At 39.4% G+C, this 23,531-nt stretch overlaps 1 protein-coding gene across 7 annotated transcripts in view; it reads left to right on the forward strand.

The window, feature by feature from the left end:
• Window positions 1-23,531, forward strand: part of gsr (glutathione reductase) — a 113,144-nt gene that overhangs the window by 15,895 nt on the left and 73,718 nt on the right. For 6 of the 7 annotated variants that reach the window (XM_066650107.1, XM_066650108.1, XM_066650110.1 and 3 more), the window contains exons 2-3: window positions 4,858-4,884; window positions 10,937-11,025. In XM_066650107.1, the coding sequence (XP_066506204.1) occupies window positions 4,858-4,884; window positions 10,937-11,025 (116 nt within the window). Of the gene's footprint in view, window positions 1-4,857; window positions 4,885-7,868; window positions 8,105-10,936; window positions 11,026-23,531 lie in introns of all 7 variants that reach the window. The other variant, XM_066650111.1, reaches the window with a different exon arrangement.

Here is a 23,531-nt window from a genome sequence, read left to right on the forward strand (position 1 = left end):
GTTTGCGCTACATACTTTTAGAACATTTTGACATTTTTGTCACTTCACCTACTTTTATTATTATGGGTTTGAGCATACTTGTGCTTGTTGTTATTAAAGATTATTAATAATGATTGTTAATCTTTTTTTTTTTAATTAGTCATTCAGGTTTCCTCACAAAATGCAAAAATGGCAGTGAATTTATCAGAAGTTTCTTGTTTCTCCGACATCCTGTAACACAAAATACACATGATGTTTGTTAAAAACAGAGTTAACTCTGACCTTCAAATCAAAATATGTCAGTGATTGTGGAAAAGGGAAGGCTCACTACGCTAGTAAACATGATAGATTTCTGAACAGGAGCTCATACTCATAGTATTTTACAAATAAACATAAATAAATGCTAATTTATTCTGTTTCTCCATGAGTAAACGGACAGTATCGCTTGATTCAGACCAGTATCGGGTAACGAAACAGGTTTGTTTTCACAGTAAAGTTGCGTAAAGTTACCCACTCTTGTGTCTCTCCACTGCTGAGCTGCAACGTGGCCTGAGCTATCACTCAAAAACTCATTAGCCAATGGGCAGGCACCCCTGAGAAAACACACCACGTGAGAAGTTTGTGCCAAAGTTGCTTCCAAAGAGAGCACGCACAGAAGTCATGGAGCACAAAGGTCAGAGCTGGATATTTTGTTTGCAATTTACAAGTTTTACGTTAGAGATGATTTTTTTTTTTTTTTTTTTTTGTGCTATTCTTTCACAAATCGGATTCCATAGTGGGCGGCACGGTGCCACAGCAGGTAGTGTCGCAGTCACACAGCTCCAGGGGCCTGGAGGTTGTGGGTTTGATTCCCGCTCCGGGTGACTGTCTGTGAGGAGTTGGTGTGTTCTCCCCGTGTCCGCGTGGGTTTCCTCCGGGTGCTCCGGTTTCCTCCCACAGTCCAAAAACACACGTTGGTAGGTGGATTGGCGACTCGAAATTGTCCGTAGGTGTGTGTGTCTGTGTTGCCCTGTGAAGGATTGGCGCCCCCTCCGGGGTGTATTCCCGCCTTGCACCCAATGATTCCAGGTAGGTTCTGGACCCACCGCGACCCTGAACTGGATAAGCGGTTACAGATAATGAATGAATGAAGGATTCCAGAGTCAGAGAGTCAGCAACAGTGACTTCAGGGTCAACAGAAACGGCTTCAGAGCATCGAAGCAGCACAGAGAATCGACTCGAAGATCCACAATGGCAATTCACACCTCTCAGAGAAGCTCAACTCAACAAAAAATCTCAGAAAGAACGGACTCCATTATAATTATTTAGCCTTCTGTAGAAATCCAGCTAACAAGATGGATCTGGGCCAATTCTGGTTCAGACTCGGCACTGTCGACTGGCTGCTGTCTTGGCACGCCGCATCTAGCCCAGTTCCGGCTGCATGTTGGCACTGTCGGCTGGCGAGGCTCGGCATGAATAAAGCACCCTGCAGCTGGCCCAATTTCGGCTGCACGTTGGCACTGTCGGCTAGCTGAGGCTCGGCGTGAATGCAGCACACTGCATCTGGCCCAATTTCGGCTGCACGTTGACACTGTCGGCTAGCTGAGGCTCGGCGTGAATGCAGCACACTGCATCTGGCCCAGTTTCGGCTGCACGTTGGCACTGTCGGATGGTGAGTTGATTGCCATTGCCGTTAGCACACTACACTGATCAGAGCATTTTATTAAATACTGTATATTAATCATATGTGCCCCACGTCTAAAGATAAAAGACAATACTGGTAACTGTCTGGAAAACGATGTAAAAAAGCTTTGTTAATATTGTAATATTTTAGAAAATTAATGTAATGACTGGGACACGAATGACAGAAATTATTATGATAAATAGGGATAATAAGGAGACCGTGCTGAAGGGAGGAAATTGTTATTTACGTTTTTGAAGACGACTGGACTGGAACAACGTCTTTAAAATAAATGTACTCTGGGTGAGAAACCGGAAGGTGGCAGAAGCGAGCCGCTGTAAAAACACTGAAGAATGAGACGATGAAAATTCACGCATTTTTCTGTGACTGCGGCGCGCGAGCAGCTCTCACCGGCCTCAGGGTACAGCTTCATCCCGTAAGTATTACAATTTAACCTTATATTTTTGGATACATGTGTATTTTGATATTGCCCAAATGTAGTAAACATCGTTAATATTATGTACGTTATTCTATCAACTGCTATACGTTATATATGTAATATTGAATCGTTTTTTTAAATGACAAACTTTAGCTAACCTGTTTAGCTAGCTCTTTTTCCCCCTCTGACATAGAAAACATTTAAATGACATGACAATCGCTCATAAATGAGTACTTTAATTTGAGTAATTATGCGGTTTGATGGCGTATTTGAGCCATGAAGACGATGTGAGAATTTTTGTGGGCTTTTATGTCACAGAACCGAATACCTCAGCATAAGAAATAAAATAAGGAATAAAACTGCTTAAACACATTTAAGAAGACAAAGTAATAAGTAGGTTTAAATACATTCTCCATCTCAATGCTGGTTTTTGGTGTGAAGTTATGAATATATAATTCCACATACACTAATTCTTTGTTAGGGAAAAGCATGTGAAGTAATTTATTTTTGGAGCTGTGAAGTTAGTTACATTTTTCAAAAAAAAAGAACGTGAACTAATTCTTTTTTTTTTAATGTAATTATGTAAAGATGGACTGCAGTAAGAAAACTAGTGGGGCAGTGAAAAATGCAGATGGAGAAATTTGAAGTTCTGTAGTTAATGAATTTGCATGCATAAACAGTTTACAGATTTTCGTTAAAGATTTTTAAAGAAAATATATTGAAGAGAACAGAACATGTACATAATCTCTATATGTTTAATTATAGAGCTGGAATTCAACAAGGAGTACAACTGAGGTGACTACACTTGAGCGTTCTTTCACTAGACTACATGTCCTGAAGGTCTTTGTTGTCCAGGCTGCCAGAGATGAGGATACAGCTAATATTTCCATCATTGTTGAGGGCAGTGTGGTATTGACAAAGTGTGACAACACAGCAGAGGCTTGCAAACTGTTGATGGAACTGATGTATTCCATAAATCTGAGCCTAAATGTCAAATGTGTACTTCCACACATTTGAGGAAACTCAAACTGTTGTAAAGTACCCTTGTGTCATGTAGAAATTTTTTTTTATAAAAACATATTTCTAAAGAAAAGTCTGAATGTAAATGGTAGTTCTTAGGGTGTAAACCCAATTATGTTTCTTTGAAAAACAGTATTTAAATGTTAATTGCATTTAGGAAATCAGGACACTACCAAATTAAAATTTCAATGCCAGTTACAAATGTATTTTCTATTTATTGATTTTATGTATTGTTCGTGTACATTGCAATTGCTGTATGTTTACATTGTTTCAAGGTTGTATGAAAAGCACAGTTACTGATAGCATTGCGTTGAATTGGGCTTTAAAAGCTATGTATGTACACTGTCAGATATGTTGGCACTGTGGTGATACCTTTTGCTGTCTTTGTGGTGTTACCCTAAAGTGTACATATTTGTACATTTAATTAGGGAATATAATTATATTATAATTGTAGATTTTAAAATGTGATAATTTCATACACCCGGTTTCATCTCCAGGACTTTGTTTATTTATATGACATTTCAATAATGAAATATTACAAACAAGTATCTCTCCCCCTGGAGAAGAGAATGCAATGTACCTTTAAGGAACAAAACTGGACTTTTAAACACTGTTGTACCTTTAGTGACCAATAATGTACCTTTTTTTCTGAGAGTGTTAATTATTTAATAACGCAGTAATTTCACCATGAACCTGATTCTGACCTTTTTTGAGGGAAAGGAGTGGGGGGTGGGTTTGTATAGTAATGAACTATTACAACCGATAATGAGCCAGATAGGGGCCGAGTTTGGCACTACGGCCGTACATCTTGGCCAAGACATCATATAGATCATTTTAGGGTTTTGGTTTGCCAATTAGCCCAGTCTATGAAAATGTAATTAATTTTCTGTTACAAATAATATTGTCATCCAAATAAATAACTCTTCTACACTATTGTGTTGTGTTTGTGTGGAATTTACTCATTTATGTTGTGTAAATCCAGGTACATGAACTGTTCTTTCCACATTTCTTCTGTGAATTTAATGGTTACCCGCTATATTTCTAGGTTATAACAATAACAATTTGTTTCACCATAAGCTTTACTCCATACTACCACACACAACATTGGTGTTGAAGCACACATTATCTCACAGTTCTTAACCCTGATCAAATATCAATCACCTGTGCACATACGTTACATATGTAATATTGAATCGTTTTTTTAAATGACAAACTTTAGCTAACCTGTTTAGCTAGCTCTTTTTCCCCCTCTGACATAGAAAACTTTTAAATGACATGACAATTGCTCATAAATAAGTATTTTAATTTGAGTAATTATGCGATTTGATGGCATATTTTACAAGACAATGTGAGCATTTTTGTGGGCTTTTATGTCACAGAACCGCATACCTCAGCATAAGAAATAAAATAAGGAATAAAACTGCTTAAACACATTGAGAAGACAAAGTAATAAGTAGGTTTAAATACAATCTCCATCTCAATGCTGGTTTTTGGTGTGATGTTATGAATATATAACAATTTTGTTTCACCATAAGCTTTACTCCATACTACCACACACATTTGAAGCACACATTATCTCACAGTTCTTAACCCTGATCAAATATCAATCACCTGTGCACAGGTGTAGTACTTTATAGTTCTACAATTACTGACTGTAGTCCAGCTCTTGCTTTGCTCTTGGTATTATTTTAAACTATTGAGTTAATCTTGATTCAACAATAACACAAATGTAACTCAGATTTTGTGTTTTCTATTACAGGTAAATGTTGGTTGTGTTCCAAAGAAGGTAATTTTAACTTCACATGTCATAATTATTTGCATTGTTTTACGTTTGCCTCAGTATTATGCTGCATTCAGTGACCAAAAGTTGGCCAAAAGAGGTTAATTACTGAATATAGGAAAGTATAAAATCAGTGTACAGAGAAATACTGGCACTTTAAATATAATAGATTTCAGTATAGAATCATAGAATGCCACCTTTGCTATAAGTTTTTATTATTTCTGCCCTTCTAAATTAATTTCAAAATGTTAACATTTACAAGTAACAACACTTCTGCCACTGAGAGAATCAGGACACTGTGCTTAAGCATGGAATGCATAATAAAACCATGTGTTTGTTTCATCATTCACTACTGAATGTCATATATCCTGGAAGTAACATCAATGCAATAACTGAGTTTGGAGCTTTATGAAATAGGTTTCCATACCCAAGCAGTTGCACACAAGGCCAAAATCACCACGTGCTTTGGTGAGCCAGTCATCAGCTGAAGTGGTGTGTAGCCTTGGAAATGTGCACTGAAAATTGAATGATTTAGCAGTGAAGTGGGTGTTACCTTGCCATGGATGGGAAATGAATAAATAAACACTAAACAGTATATTAATTGCATTTAGTCTTGAACACACAAAAAACAGTATAAACTAGATTTGCACCACTTACAGAAACTACATCCATGTCTCTTACATACAAGAGGTACAGTGAAAATATGCAAGAAACGTTACTAACCTTCTACAGCTCCACAATTTCACTGAATTTAACAATTCAGAAATGTCAGTCCTTTAAAATTAATGTTCGGTAACACTTTACAATAAGTGTGCATTCATTAACAGTATTTACAACAATAATAAACATTACTAAATTGTTGAATAATGATTTAACTGATTATTAATTGACACTAGTTAAGATGTTATTAAGCTAATGCTATATATTTAATGTCTCAATTAAACATTAATTAATCCCTACTTACAACAATCTTAAGTGTCTAACGTCATTTCCGGGTGAGATAACGCTGGCATCTCTTTGCCGAATGGCACTTCTCCCCACGTGCCCTTTGTTGCGTTCCTTGTGAAATTTGTCTACAAAACTGCTGCCTTCTTAACGTGTCTGTTCCACCATGGCTATGTTGCTCTGCACTATAACTGAACACCGGTCTTCTGCTGTGTCAACTTTGCTCCATATGCCGATTGGTCGATATATCGAACGCAGCTTCTACTACCACAAATACTCTTGAACACGGCTCCTCCTGCCACGGATACTCTGCTTCAAAGGCAGATTGAATACTGCTTCTCCTGCCGCGGATACTCTGCTCCACAGGCTGATTGTACCTGGTTCCTCCACTGCTCTGTACACTAACATACAGTGTGTCTGCTTCAACAATTTGACTATTTCTAATTCATAATGCTGTTGTTAATTGTCCTGGTGCTGTTTCTAGGTTCCCCAGTTTTCCATCCTCCTACAATCTCAGTTTTTTTTGTCTTAAGCGGCTGTTGAACTACATCATTTCAATGGCAATTTCCGCCTCCCCAGAGTCACTGTCAGAAAATCTAGTAGAGCTGCTATATTATGCTGTCACCATTACGTACATCGGGATTTGAGATATCATCACAACAGAACTATACACTACTCCGATGGTACTAACATATGCTCATTCTGGACTACACCCCACCCTATTGGCATTGACTGTGTGTCGTGCTGCTAACCTGTCTTCCTTTTGCCTCACCTGGTACTGATTTTTGCATTGTTAAATGTTCGCTCTCTTACTAGGAAAGCTGCTGTAATGCAAGAGTATATGCTCGACAGTTTAACTGCTAACTGAATGCTAACTGAAACATGGCAGCAAGCTGGTGATTTCTATGCTTTTAAATCAGGCAACCTCATCCAACTTCAAATATCTCTGCAAACGTTGTTCTTCCGGAAGAGGAGGTGGTTTAGCAGTATTCTCTAATGGTAATCCCAACATTACAGAGGTTAAGTTTATATCTGCTACCTCTTTTGAATATCTAGCCCTGAAATTACTTGTCTCTGTAACTGCTGTGTTACTCTATTGTCCACCAAAATCTAAAACATCATTCCTTTCTTAATTATCTGAGCTGCTCACGGCTTGCTTGTTCCAATTTCTCCCCGCTTGCTGCTAGTCATTGACTTCAATATTCATGTAAACACTCTTGACTGTGTATTGGACTCAGCCCTGGAAATGTATAAAAGTTTTTAATCTCCCTCAAGTTCCTTCCTAAAATTTAATCTCGATGGTAAAATGTTATAAATATACTTATGTTCCTGAACCCCCTGATGTAATCCAACCTGGATTTGTAAAGATGAATGGTTTTGTTCCACGGGCAGCACTTAGCAGAATGAATAAGTTGATGAACCGTAGGTGCTTGCTTTAACGTGAGATTGAAAGAAACTCTTCCCTTATTTCATGCATTATTCTGTATTTGTGTTAAAACTGTACGTACAATGCTATGTAGAATAATCTGTAGAATAACTCACCACGATAAATACCAAGTTACTATTTTTTCACTAATAGACTCCGTGATGAACATACAAATAATCCATGACTTGGTCTAAAAGATTCTTGTGTCTCCGTTCCATCAAATCCATAAGGCGGAGCCTCGGGTCTAAACTATGACCGAAACACTGTGGACCAACACAGCGGCTCTGCCGAACCCTCAAGGTCCAATCGGAGCGCAAGCTCCTCCCTTGAGGCAGGGTTTACAGAGTTCGGAATCTGAGTCAGACAGTCAGCAAGAGTCAAGGAGAGTCGAGAGGAGAACGCATTCAACAACAGCAACAGCCAAGCTTCAACAAAGAAAATTGACTCGAGAATTCACACAGTGATCCGCTCCTCTCAGAGAAAACTCCATCAAGGGAACCTCCTAAAAGAACTGACTCTATTTTAAGTATTGAGCCTTCTGCAGAAAGATAGTATTTTTAATTATTTCTTTTGTTTCATTAATTTGTTCTTTGTTGCTCCACAAAATCTCCCATGCTAGAATTGATCCTTGGCTTGTAAACTTGGTTTGGCCAAACAAGTGAGCACCGCTGAGATTCACCGCTTCATCGAGCTACAGCCCGCCATCCAGAGCGCCAAAAGACCAGCCAGCCTAGATCGAGAGCGGTTAGTGGACCCGAAAAGGCTTCAGGCCTCCCACTGGGAATCACTACTTCTCAGAGACAGCCCTCAGTTTCCCTGACTTCACCGATGAAAAGCTCATTCTTCGGTGGTCTGGTAGGCTCTCATGCATGCTTTCAGGGTGAATGCCAGATCCAGTTTAACTAATGACTACACACCTCTTTTAGTTACCTGTCATAATTAATCTCTTAATAGCCTCAGTTACTGCACTCTACAGATTAATTTCCTTCCAACAGACAATATTGAAGGTCATAAAAGGGATTGATTCACTAATTAGCCTCATCTATGAAACTTTAATAATTAGTCCCAGGTTGTCCCAAAAGTCCCAAAGTTGTTATCCAAATAAACCACTTTTTCTATACAAGTGTTCTGCATTTGTATTGAATTTGCTCATGAAGCTTAAGTGTAGGTTCAGGTCCAAGAACTGACCTTTTAATCTCTGGAAATTGCATATTCATACTTGAATTAAATTATATGTTTTACCTGAACAGCGGATTAAATAATAATTAATTAGTAATTAGTGACTACTCAGCTACTACATGTATGCTTCAAATGCTACAACTGCAAATCTGCTAAGGACTTTGTCTCAATTTGGCTTCAATTCTTGGCTTTAACGGGGATTTCCACCCCCACCACACCTGCTCTCCTTGCGCTCCTGCTCAGCTCTGTTGGAGTTTTAACCCCTTGACTGCTGCTCAATTCTCTGCTGCCTTCAATCTGCTTGGAGACAATCTGGACTCAGTACCATACTGGACTCTGTGGCTCCATTAAAATCCAGACAACCGAGAGTTAAACCTGAGCCCTGGTTCAAGGTGGACAGAGCTCTTGCAGCAAAGCCAAGTACAAATCTCTGCAGGCCGGAGTGGGCGGAAACCAGCAAGTGGGTAGAAACCAACAAGTGGGGGATCTAGATGTTTTGTGGGAAGGCGAATGTAGGAAATGCAGCATTTGTGAATTGAAAAAAGGCATAGTTTATCTCCAACAGAACTAGGTAACCTCTACTAGTTGTAGTTTAAAATATTACGTTTCAGTGAAAACGAAATACATAGCACTCCTGATATTTTAATTATATATTTTTGGTAATCTGATTATGGGGTTAACTGCAAACTTATGATCCATTAGGTCTCTGTTACAGCCTGTCTAGGTAAGCTGCAACATAAATTATTAAAAAAAAAAGAAATAATATGTCTCCCCCAACTCCTCACACTTCGATCCCACCAGACCAAGAAAACTACACAATGTCACAAGACTCCAGTCTCCAAATGTTTTATTGACTGCAAGATTATAATGGAAGCAAAAGCGTCAGGAGTGGTCTAAGCCTAAAATAATCAAAACCCCTTTCCACCCAACATATATAACTTACCTACCCATAAATAATAAAGAAAGAAAATACAAAAACATTACCTAACTCCCTAACAAACAGAAGCAATTCAACCTTTTTACAGAAAAGAAATAAGGCTACACCCCCTACAGCTTCCAACTTAGTAGGATAACTATTAAGTTAACACCACATTAGGTAGCTGACTCACACACAATAGCATGAGCTGAATCACACACAATAGCGTGTCAACATATGCACACACAAGCCTTAGTCTGGCAGGAAGAAGCAATGGCAAGGAGGAAGAGGAGGAGCTTCTTTCAGTCACCCAGCAGGGCTTTTTATCTGTTCCGCCTTAATCCTGTCAGCCAACCAGAGCACGGTTCCAGCAGCAAATCAGCAGCAGCACCTGTGGCATTTACTCAGAGTAGAGAAACACCAATGACTAAAACACAATCTACAGATTTTGTGAATCTTTTCACAAAATAATGAATGGTAGATGGTGATAGATATCAATACTTTGCAATCTTGTATTAGTTCATTTGTACTGCTTAAAAATGATCTCATGGAATGTAATGTGTCAAGTGTAACTTCTTCTTAAAATTTCCACTCTGACTGTGATTGCCCATGTGCCAACTAGTTTTTCTTGTGTATTGCAGCCATCAAATGAAAGATTTAGCTTATATTTATTACAAAAAAAAAACAATTTGGTTAGACAAAGCCATCACAAGTTCAAGACAGGTAAAAAAAAAACATTATTTTTTTATTTTATCAAAATATGATACCTGCTAAGATTAAACTTTTACACATGTGTGTGAGTAATTTAATAATTTCAATTAATTGTGACATTGCACAATGATTTAGCTTATTGTAGATGTCCAGTTATTAAAAAAAATCAAAATTTTTTCTTTCTGCAAAGTTGCTATATTGGAGATGCATGTTTTTCATTGGACAGCGGTGATATGTTGTCACACTGGGACTACTATGGTTATGGGTAGATTTTGTCTCATATTAAAAATCCTGTTTAACCCTATAGAACCAAATCCATGGGATTCGTCCTGTCTGCATGGGTTTCTGTGTGCTCTGGTTTTCTCCCAAAGTCCAAAAACATGCTGGTAGACTATTCTCGAGTATCTACAGTTGTGATTGTATAAGTGAAAGTGTGAGTGTGTAATGCTCTGTGATGGCCCCCTTTCCAAGGTGTGTTCCTGCTTTGCACACAATGATTCCAGGTAGGTCCTTGACCCAACTCAACCCTGAACAGGATAAAGCTGTTACAGTAAACCTATAAATAAATAATTGTGGTATTTTTCAGTGTATGATTTTTCTGTGTTAAATATATCACTATGGGCATGGATCTGGCACCATATACCCTTGCACTTATAACTGCAATTCTGCCTTTCTCTGAAAGTCCAAAATGCCTCTCAGTTATCTCAACAAATGTTAAATAGACATTTCATATCTATTTTAATAAATTCATTGTTTCTAGAGTTAGTAATTTTTTTTTTTTCATACAGACTAGGGGATGACTTGTTAAACTATTTTGTTAATGTGTCTGCTGAAAACATCCGTTCTCTTTTTTTCCTTTTTATTTTATTTTTTGGTGGCAGGTTATGTGGAATGCATCAACCCATGCTGAATACCTTCATGATCATGCAGACTATGGCTTTGAAGGAGTACAAGCACACTTTAACTGGCAGTGAGTAAAATGATGCATTCATTTAAGAGTTCGGTTGTGTGAGCAATCTATGTCTAAGTCAGCATTAACCCCCTGGAGTCTGAGGGGTTTTCAGACACAGTGGTTAATCTGACATGCCTTGACTTATATACACACAAGGACATCATACTATATGTCCTTGTGTGTATATTTGTATGAGTCAATTCTGCAAAAGGTGCCAAGCTCTAAAACAGTTTCTGTCTGATTGCATGCAAAGGTAGACATCACATTTACTTTGGTTTTCCATGATGTTGGCTAAACACACACACACACACACACAACAAGTGAGTAGTTGCCCTGTGAGCAGTAACAGAGATATACGTAGCAGTGTGTATTGCAGCAGCCCCTGCAAATATTTACTAATAATACAAGTGCAGTATTTATACATGACCTATGACCTGAAGCACTCAGACTTACTGCAGTGGTGAAGTAGCATCACGTGTTTCTGTTCACATGACGGTGTTTGCACATGGGACCGACGGCATGGTTATTCTGGTGTTGGTGGAATATTTTCCACATTTCTGAAAAATAATCAATGTGAGTAGATTCCCTTTGACCAGTAATAAGATCTACATATCACTGTACATCATACATGTCAACGGCCACTGCAACAATTTACTTGTATTTAATGTACAGTGTTTACATATGGCCCATGTATTGCAAAACACAACTTACAGCAGCGGTGGAGTAGCTTCATGTGTTTCTGTTCTTCCTGGTGGTGGTTGTAGACTGGACAGACGGCATGCTTTTTTTGGGTGGAGGTGTAATGTTTTCCACATTTCTGAAAAATAATAAATGTGATTCATTATCTGTAACCGCTTATCCAGGGTCGCGGTGTGTACAGAGCCTACCTGGAATCATTGGGCGCAAGACGGGAATACACCCTGGAGGGGGCGCCAGTCCTTCACAGGGCAACACAGACACACACGGACACTTTTGAGTCGCCAATCCACCTACCAACGTGTGTTTTTGGACTGTGGGAGGAAACTGGAGCACCCAGAGGAAACCCACACGGACACGGGGAGTTTGGTGTCACCCGGAGCGGGAATCGAACCAAAGATTTACATTAGCGGTACATAGCGCAACAAGCTACATAGCATGATGCTATCACATTTACATAGGCCATTTACACATTACATTACCACAATAGGCTAAACATATACAGCCATTTACACATTATAGCATGACAATAAGCTACACTTATGGTACAGGAGCCTTGTATACTAATGTACAACATGCCATTCACACTCAGAGTCGCAACAGGCTACACTTGAATGTGCCATTTACACGTAACAGCAGCATTCGTTGTATGTATAAGCGTGAATAAACGCATTTTCTTACATAATTATATATCTTACATGTTTTTACATTCATTTATGCTTGTAACGTACAAAAGTAATACTTATTTAGTTTATTATTTATGTTAATTTTCCTGGAATTTGCAGTGTTTACACGGTAAGCGCGAATGAACGCAGAAGACGGGTTTATTTCATTTGAAAGAAAAGATTTCACTTACCTATCACAAAAATCCTCCATGGGATCAGTCCACTTCTCAAAATAAAGCATTTCTTACTGTCCTCCCCGCTTTCGGCAGATGAGCCGAATCCTTTTCAAACTCTGCAGTCCACAGCTGTTAACCCTGTGTGCATCATGACAAAGCTCCTCAGAATGAAAACACATTCCTGACACGTGCTCTGTGTTTACAATAAACAAATGAGCGTTTTCATGCAGATTCTTGGCCTCTAAATCTCCACTCGCAGCCGCTGAATTAGTTTAAAGTGAAAACTTGGTCAGATTTGCAAGGAACACAGTAGGAGGGCTAGAGAGACGGATAGAGAAAGACAGTTTGGGTGGGTGTTGGGGAGGGGGCTGTTTGTAACATCACTTTGGCAATCATTTGCATAAGAAAAGTGGACAAATGCCCCCCTGGGTGTTATGAAGAAGAAGGGGTCATGTCCTCAGGATCCTGAAATTTCAGTCATGCTAGTGTTTATGTATAGTTTAACAAACAAGAAAGGCTATATAAATTTATGGCAGCAAATATTCGTTAATGCCCATGACATGTTACTTAACAAAAAAATAAAATAAATAAATAAAATGAGTGATCAGGCTGTGCTTCATTGACTGCACTGTTCAGTGGCAGTGGGTGAAAGAACTATAGAAGACAAAGATGACTGTAAAATTTTTAATTGTACAGTGTTAGGGAAAAATTTAGCAATGAGTTGTGCCAGAAGTTTAATCATTATACAAAAGAAAAATTTGTTGTATATTTTAGTAGGCGCCTGAACAAAGGATTCTTTGAAGGCATGTGGTGTTGTCTTTACTTGTATTGTATTTCCATGTGAGGGCACAATTTATCCCATGATGCCTGAAGATTTATCTTTGGGATAAGCATTCTTTTTGAAGGATTTCTAATGTGTTCCATTTTAAACTTTTACTTGAAGTGTTTGGTTGTAATATCCATTCCATATTGAACATGGTAAAAATGACTTTTAATGTCGAAATTCCTTGGTTTGTCTTGATCAGAAAGACAGAAGCTGTTTTGATAAGTCTTATATAACAATGGTGAGTATGTTAGCCTGCAGACACTTTGGCTCCCTCAGCTGATGGGGATTATCTCAAGGTGTGATAGGTGAAGCTCTGTGTTGATGAATATCGATTAAAATGTCTATTAAAAGGTTGGAGGGATGTATCTTCTAGGGCTTGATCTTTAGAGAGAACAGGTCCCTGATAGCAAGGAGACGGCAGACCACTGTTGACCCACTGAGGGCAAAGTTGGGGGTCCACTAGTGTTTTGCACAGTGTTTTCTGGACGGTCCACTGGTGATTAAACAGAATTTTAGACAAAATGCCACATTTTAGAACATTCACAGTCCAATTTACATTTTCTTCTTTCATTAGGTTCTTTTGTTATCCTTTATATATAAGTAAATAATTTTAATCCAGCACAGTGTCAACATTAATACATATTCACATAATCATAATCATAATCATTTTTATATCAGGCTTATACTTATATCTCTCATAGTTGTTGGTTATACTTGTATTAGTTTGTTTTTCAGAATAAAAGTCTCTGTGAATGTAAAATCTGTTTGAGGAGATTATATAATGAGTTACAGGACAGTAATCTGAGTGGTCATATGGTGGAACACTCAGTGGTGTGCCAGCCTTTTTATGCCAGTGGGCTGATATATGCTCGCTATCTGGGGTGGCCTGACCGAAAGGGTCTATGTTGTGTCCCTGAGTAAACAAGGAATTTTAACTTGGGGCATCTGAATTACTTGCAAGAGATTTATTTTGAGTTTAAGCCCATAGTCCACTACAGCATATTCACATATGGTACAACAAGTAGTAAAATGCTTTGATGAGCCCTGCTGGATTTCTGAGTGGGCTCTTAGGACTAAGCTCCACCCTGAACCCCACGGGGCCAATCATCAGCAATCTGCCGAAACCTCAGGGTCCAATCAGAGTACAGGCTCCTCCTATGGGAGGTCGCCGAAAAGGCCCTCGTGCAGATAATGAATCTTCAGTAAGCTCGAGTCAGTAAGTTTGAGTGAGTTTTTGGACCTCAGTTCAGAGTTCAGTTCGAATGAACTTCGGATCTTCAGCTCCAGCATGGAGGATCAGCTAGGAACTAATCGTTTTCCAGATCCATCTTCAATGAATAAAGGACAATTCACTCCGACTCCACAAAAGGAAAATCTCTGAAAGAACTCACTCTATTTTAAGTATTATACCTTCTTAAGAAATAAATAGTACGATTGAGTTAATTATTGTAATGGTTTGTTAATTTGATTTGGCCAAGCAAGAGCACTGAGATTAGTTTATAGATCAAAAGAATAGGACCAAGGGTGTTAGCATTCACACAGGAACGAGCGGTTCACAGACCACCTGAATCTGCCGTCCAGAGCACAGAAGAACCAGCCAGCCCAGACTGACAACTGCCGATGTCCCTGGGTGAGGCTTGGGTTACTCATCCTCCGTCAACCAGGATTCGCCACTCTTCAGAGTCCAACCAATAAGCCCAGAGAGACAGCCCCTCAGATTCTCTGACTATGCAGGCGACTAATAGCCCAGGACCTTCACTTCAGACGCGGACCCTAAAGATAAAAATGTTCTTTTGGACTGTTCTCAAAGTATTTAAAATTTAGAAAATATCAAAAAGGTCCAAAATACACCCTCCCTCTTCGGGGAGGCGTGTTCGTTATGGAAGAGTCGCAGACACCAGTCGAGTGAAGTTCAAAGCAAATCAAAGTATTTATTTAACAATACTGGATCCAGGAGAACTAATACATCGAGAACAGTGTAATACCCCTCCCAAGTAAAGCTCTGACCTCTCAAGATCTGACTCCAACAGTTATACCCCAAATGACGTAAACCCTGCCGGTGAGGCGTTTTCTGGCTGATTAGCGTATATTAATATGCATAATTTCACGTGTTAGTACTCAGCTCTTCACGTGCAAGATTCAGGTGCATGCCGTGACCCCGAAGACATTCGTTATCCGGCCAGGCTGACAATGGGCCTCTCTTCCCAGCACTCCTCTCCCGAGAGACTAAAATTTAGGGAGTCAGAAATACACTTCAAGGTCAACAACATGCACCTACAAATCAGCCCTCCTTGACCAACACTATGATTGATGTCAGTGTGTTAAAAGCCTGGAGTGCACATCTGTTCAAGGTTAGACGCTAAGAATTAAGAATGTGTAAATATCACGTGAGTTATCATGCCATAGAGTTAGCTTATAATATATCTTTTAAGAGTATTTATCATATGAGTTAGTCGTGCAGGATCAAAAAATGTTTAACTACATGTGTAAGTAATAATGTAAATGCTGGTTAGTCATTCATATAAATGCATATAAGGTACAAGATTTCACACAATGAGTATGTAGTTATAAATGCTAATTTAACTAATCATCATTTAAGGATATTTGTCCACAAACACAAAGTAATAAAATTGTTTCCCACGACAACCCTCATCTGGCAGTTAAAAGCTCATTCTTTGGGATTCTGGCAGGCTCTCAAGCGTGCTTTTTAGGGTGAATGCCAAGTCCATAACTTTTGCAGAATTATACACCTTTCCTAGTTCTTAGTATCTCAGTAGCATTTAGTTCACACACCCCACATTCTAATGCCTTATTATCACACAATATTAAAGATGATATTTAACGTTACACTTTCTAGAAACCCAAGGATGCTTTACAATCAACATAAAATTCAGTCTACACACACACTGTGCTCTTGACCAGGAACGACCCTGAAAGAATCAGCCTGATGGTGTCGCTATAGCGACACAGAATGCGTTGACATCTGTATCTCCTACTCTGTGTGACGTAGAGACAAAATTCTTTTTTTCCATGGTTCCTTGAGTTAGACCCTACAAAAAACCTCAAGAACCCATAAGCTCTGCCCACTTAAATTGTGAGCTAATATGCCATTGGCCAATTAGATTTCAGCAGCTAGTTGACAACCTTAAAAATGTCCTATCATTATGACTCTTGCATGGTATGTCCATGGCAGCATTTCCTAAGCAGATAAAAAAAATTCATAATGATAGCCACTAGGGGGTGCAATTCAAATTTTCAACATGGAAATATATAATAACTCAGTGAAAATTAATTATATTGAAAAGCAATTTGCTTCATTGAATACTCTGCGTAGTGTCTTACAACTTTGCAATTACAACTATTGTTAAAACATGCTTAGTTTATCCACAATAGTCTGGTATGTGAAAATGAAGCTTTTCAAACTCCTCCCTGGAATTTTGTCCTGTCAATAAACAATCTGTATAGACTGTAGGTAAATAATCATCAAAAAATGTTTGAACTTTTAACAAGCTGTTGCCGCACTTATTCAACAAATGTGCATGGGCAGGGTTCAGTGCACTCTTTGAGCTATAACTCAAACAAACGTCACCCAAATGAAACAAAACTTGGTACACATGTGTATGTCATTACTCTGAAGTAGTGTGCCAAATGTGACCACATTGCACAGAAAGGGGGTGCTACAATTACAGAGCGAATTGTTGCAAAGGTTAATAATTGATTACACTGCCACCTAGAGAAGCAGTACCTGCAACATGAGATAGAAATATTCTGAAGACCATGGGAAAGGAGCTTGTGCATTTTCATAACATACATCTATAGCATTTTTGAGTTACAGCTGTTTTTGTGCGAAGTTTCAAAGGCAAGCTTCACAGCTCTTTTGAAGCAGAGGCTGCAATCACACAGTAATGAAAGTTCCACATTTTTCGATAATTATTAAAGTTCAAGTTCTTAAGATTCTCATGATACCACATATGTCCTTATTGGGTTTTTATCCAGGGACTAGTTCAAAAATATGTCAGTTACATCTTATCTATGCCTTCAGACTTGCCTCTGTTATGCAGAATCCCCCCTCAAGCCTTCCCTCTCCTCACACACAGACTGTCACCTCTCCCATCCCCTCCTCCCTCCCAGTGACGGAGGGCCAGAGGACACAGACACAAAAATGCAGATCTACACCATTCAAGCCTAACATTATGACCACCTCCTTATTTCTATATTCATTTTCCATATTTTCAGCTCCAATGTACATAGGAGCACTTTGTAAGTCTAAAATTACAGAGAGGTGTCCTTCTCTTGCCCTGCACACTTTCATTGCTCCCTTTCACCCTGTTCTTCAAAGGCCAGGATGCCCACACAACAGGTATGATTCATGTGCTGGAGTTTTAAAGCCCTCATCATCACTGCTGGATTGAGAATAGTCCTCCAGCAGACAGTGCCTTGTCTCCACTGATGAAGGTCTAGAGGATATTGAGCACAACTTGTGATGCAACAGATTAGCTACTGTTTCTGCCTTTATATCTATCAGGTGGACCAACAAGGTAGGTGTGTGTAACCGTGTGGACAGTGAGTGGACACAGGTTTTAAAATCTCCATCAGCACTGCTCTGTCTGATCCACCCATAAGAGCACAATACACACTGATCACATACCACCACAATGTCAGTGTCACTGCAGTGCTGAGAATTTATGAGCTACTGTCTCTAATTGTATATCTATAAGATGGAACAATAAAATAGGTGTATCTAAAAGTGTGGATAGTGAGTTACCACAAAGGTGTTAAAATCAGTTGTGTCTGATCCACTCATAAGAGTGCTACACACACAGACATATCACCACAATATCAGTGTTGCTGCAGTGCTGAGAATGATCCACCACCTAAATAAATTTGCTTTGTGGGGGTCCTGAACTTTGGGTCAGAATCCAGGGTAAAATTGTAGAGTGAGTTCTGTGCTCTCTGCTGTCTCTGTAACCCTTGAGGTTTCCATTGATGAAGCATGGCCCCATTATCTTTGTACTCCATATACCACACCATGCCATCAATATTTTTGTTCCAACAGTCTTGGAGGGATCTATCCAATGTGGGTTAGTGTCAGACCAACAGGGGTGGTTTTGTTTGTTAACTTCACCATTCACATAAAAGTTTGCCTCATCACTGAACAAAATCTTCTGTGTAAACAGAGGGTCCTGTTCCAATTTTTGTTTTGTCCATTCTGCAAATTCTGTGCGCAGATCTGGGTCATTCTCGTTAAGATGTAGCAGCTGGAGTGTGTAAGGGTGCCATTTGAGAGTAGCTAATATCCGCCCAAGGGATGTTCGATTTATGCCACTTTCCAGTGACATGCGGCGAGTGCTACACTGTGGGCTCTTGCTGAATGAAGCTAGGACAGCCAATGATGTTTCTTCATTAGTGACAGTTTTCATGTGTCCACTTTTTGGCAAATCCAACACTGAACCAGTTGGCAAGCAGTTTGCTAACTGTAGCATGTGAGATGGGTGGTCATGTAGAGTGTCTTGCATTGAAATCTGCTGCAATGTCCCGGTTACTGCATTCACCAGACATCAACACAACTTCTATTCCCTCCTCACTGGTTAACCTCTGTGACATGTCAATGACTGTAAACAAAGAGAAACTTGCAAACCTGTAAAACTCATGAAAGAATAAACTTACATTAAAACCAAGCACACCATTGTTTTTCCTGTGAAATTCCCAAATGAGTTTGATGTGTCACATGACCCTCTTCCCTTTGGAAAAAAACAAAAGTTAGATCCAAAATGTCCGACTTCAAAATGGCCACCATGGTCACCACCCATCTTGAAATATACTAATGTGCCACAAACCGGAAGTTAATATCACCATATTATTAAGGTGTAGCCATATAAATTGCCTACACTGCATATATAAATAAGAGTTAACGAAATAGAACATAGGGAAAAATATATATATATATTTTTAGGGAAAAAAAAAATATATATATATATATATATTTTTTTTTTCTATGGTCTATTTCCTTAACTCATATTTTTGTTAACATGTGTGGACAGTCGTCAAAGAATTTCACTGCAAGTTGTACTGTGCATAAATATGTATGTTACAAATAATCTTTGATTTGATTAGTTCTTGGTAGTTAATGTTCCCAATATAGATAAAAGCTCTTTTGTCCGTGTCCTTCTGGTGCTCTCCTAGTTAAGCTGTTATAGTCAGATCTGCTGGAGTCATTAGGCAGCCAAACACTGGAAATGTTCACACTGTATTACATACACCATAACAAATTCCAAATCCCTACCTTTTTCCTGAGTTAATGACTGCCCACCTGTCCGGCTGGACACTGATGGATGACTGACTGTTAAGCTACCCACTTCACACTAACTGCCCATGTTCTAGCTAGTGCCTTAGACTAGCTGCCCACACTACATTGCAGTTTTCACAAGAATGGAGATAAACTTAGAGTCAGCTAGGAAAGGAAAGAGAAGGGGCCCCACATTGAGCAATACTTGTTACAGGGTCATTCAAATCTGTCTGCTGAAGTACAGCACAAGGAAACTCATCACAGTTCACTGGATATCAACATCTCTGTTACTACTGAGGAGAACTTTCTAATTTCAAAAGAGTGGAAAATTGCAGGGGGTATCCTTATCCCAAAAGAGAATGATGCTGCTGGTATAGTTTCAGCCTGTAAGTCTTCTTATAATAATAATAATAATAATAATAATAATATTGTAATATTGTGCAATTATTTGTCATTCTACAACATACAATGTACAACCCATCTGTGGTACTGAACACACACCCATCCCCAACACCTGGGGAGCAGTTGTGGGTTGCTGGTTGTTTGGAACATGGCACCAGATTCAGACAGTGAAGAAAGAGGGTACGGATCTACATGTTGTTTTCTTAGACTTAGCTAATGCATTTATGTGCAAAGCCTTTGAACTCTTCCAGATATCAGATAAGATTACGAAGCTGATCAAAGCTTATTTTAATAATATTCAGTTTGGTTTTAGTATGGGAGGATTTGTTCCATCATGGCAGTGATTGTAAATGGGTATAATGGCTGGATACACCATTTCACCACTAGTGTTTACAATGGTGATCGAGGTCATAATTAGGGTGTCTAGGTGGGTCATAGGCAGGGAGAGGTTGTATGACAGTTCTCATCTGCACCCAGTTATATGGACGACATGATGGCCCTGACCACTACTGTGCCTTTGTCAAGAACGCGGAGTTGGACTGACGGAGGCGGACGCACACGCTACAACACAAAGAATTTTATTTACAACAAGTATGTCAAACAAAGACTGATTAGGGAAATGATGACGGAGAGACAGCAGAGACAGAGGCTAGAAAACAACAAAACAGGTAAAGAAACAATGCAATACTAGGAATTGGAACGGAACAATACAATACTAGGAATTGGAACGAGGAAACGACAGAGACAGACAGACCGGACTAAGCAACATGAAGCAACAAAACATGACTTCGGAAAGGAAACAAGACTGGGAATTTAGAACGAATGACCGATACGAGGAAGCGAGACAAAGGGACTTAAATACATCTCACAGACAAGACACACCTGAAACAGATAACGAGGAGGACGGACAAGGAGGCGGAACAAAGGCGGGACATGGGCGGAATCACAAACAGAGCCATGTGCTGAGAGAGCACATGGCGGGGAAAATAGACATGACAGGACAAGGGCGTGACAGCCTTGCACCCAACAGTTGCTTTTGAAGTTCAATGAAACCCTTGGGTTTTCCAATCACAGAGAGAATGAAAAGCGTTTGGTAAGGCCACATTACCAGGAAGAAGATGAATAATGACTAGTTTTTTTCGTGAGCAGGAGGAGGAGGCATGTTGCCCAAGTGTAGTGTCACAGGCAAAGCAAGGCCAGTGGCTTCGCTGGGAGAATCTCAAGAAGCGTAAGATCATTTGGCAAGAGTTGTAGGCAATGGAGTCAAGTTTCATGGTGCTTTAAACAGTGTGGACGCTGAGCATCCACAGAGTTCAATAGCGAAGTGCAGCGAAACGAGACGAGCCATTGGATAAATGCTGGGCTTTGTCCCACCCATCGGACGCTCAGCGTCTCTGGGGGTCTATGGGGCAGTGGGCTAGCCTCGGCTGGCCCAGACGCTCATTTTCTGCATGATGATTGGATGATCTGTCTGAGGCTGAATCCCTTTTTGATTGACAGTGAAATGAGCGAATCAGCGATCCTTTGGTGTAAAGATCCGTGGGAGCATTACATTTTCATTCTGTTCTGAGTTGAACCGGAGACTTTCTTAAACCTCTTAGCAGCATTTTCTTTGTTAAAAACGACTAGCGACAAATCAAGCTTCTATTTCTGGTGGGTTTTTTTGTAGCTGCTTGTGTTTGGAGACTGACTTCTATCACTCTTTTTGACTTCTATCGCAGTTTCTGTCCAGCGTGTGCTGATGAGCCCCTCTACCATCACAAAGCACTAACAGGCGGACACACTTCAAATGGGCCAAGGCCGTTTAAGCAGCCAAGCTCTGCCGGCCATTGAGAGGACACTAGTCATGTCCCTGGAAAAGACGCCATGTTGGTACGACAGGGTCACAGATCATTTGAGACGAAATTGAGCTTCCCCTCCTTGAAAGACCAGCATCTGCCACTGGTTAAGACACTAGCTATAGATTATGTTGGGTTGGCACACTGAAACATATTCTATAAGCTTGTAAGTATAGTTTGTCACAGGGTCAGTATACATGGAGACATATTTGGGTATTAGCATGTTCATTGGACAGCAAACACCTAGAGGTTAATGCCGACCAAGTGGTGGAAGTAATAAAGTGAATAGGTTTGTGTGTGAGGGGGAAAATAATCAGGAGCATGTGCAGATGGCAAATGGGGTGAAGTGCATGACTGGAAATTGCAGGCAGATATAGGTAAAAAAAAATTACAGGTACCTTGAGTAAATTGTGTTAACTCCACTGAGGCCAGACATGTTGTTGTACTCTGAAAGTAAATAGGTAGTTTATTTCATAGAACTTACAATACCATGTAAGGACGCAGTCTATGAAGCTTTTGAAAGAAAGAAGCTGAATTATTCAGAATGTTGTGGCTGCAGGAAGGAAGAGAGTGTGTTGTGCCATATGTCAAGCTCTGATGGGTTGGCATAGGATATCTTATCCTGTGTATGATTAATATTAATTATAATGTATTAAATAATATTATAATTACCACCATCATCATTGCTTTCATTATCTACTGTTACTAATATGATTATATATGTACACATGATCATAACAGCAGATTTAAGTGATGGTGAAATTTGTCAATAATTTGTAGGTTGTTTGTCCAGAGGAGGAATAGTCCCCGCTATCCTCCTTTTCTTGGTTTTAATTTAACTGTTTTTTTCTGTAAAGCACTTTGAATTGCTCTTGTATGAAAGGTGCTATATAAATAAACTTGCCTTGCCTTGTGAAACTTGATCCCTCCAAAGGATTCTTCCTCAGGTCTGAGGGAGTTTTTCCATGCCACTGTCACTCCTGGCACCCCTTGCTCACCTGGGGGTTTTATGTTTCATAATTAAAAATTTTGTCTTTAATGGAATTTTATGAAGCTGCTTTGTGACAACATCAGTGGTATAAAATGCTATACAAATTGATGAGATTTGATTTGATGTGTGACCGACCACTCCGGGACATATCCACACCCAATACTCTATACAGTTATAGTTTCTCTATAAATTCTCCAGAGTTCATGAGTAAAAACGGCATAAATATTAAACATTTTAGTCAGCACCTCACTTCTGTGCAGTCACAGCCTCAATACATTTTTTTTAACAGAATTCTTCTGTTACTAAATGTCAAGAGTTTATAACAATGACAAATCCATGACTGTAGTTAATAGCCGGCAAGGTATACTTTCATTAATATACTTGACCTTTTTTCCTGCAGCATACCTTTGGCAATTTCTGGCTGAAGGGTGACTTGCACATTTCAAGTATCCAAAAACCTAAGTATCTTAAAAAAAAAAAACCCTGGAGGCCTAATGTCCTCCACATTAGTGACAAAGACCCACAGGGCAGTGGTACACACAATCTAAATGGAAGGTTAGGAGGAAGGATAATAAGATCACAGTTAAGGTTAACTTATCCTTCCATGTAGATTGTGTGTACCACTGCCCTGTGGGTCCTTGTCA

This window comes from Hoplias malabaricus, chromosome 17, assembly GCF_029633855.1.
Source record: "Hoplias malabaricus isolate fHopMal1 chromosome 17, fHopMal1.hap1, whole genome shotgun sequence".
In the NCBI taxonomy this organism is placed as follows: domain Eukaryota; kingdom Metazoa; phylum Chordata; class Actinopteri; order Characiformes; family Erythrinidae; genus Hoplias; species Hoplias malabaricus.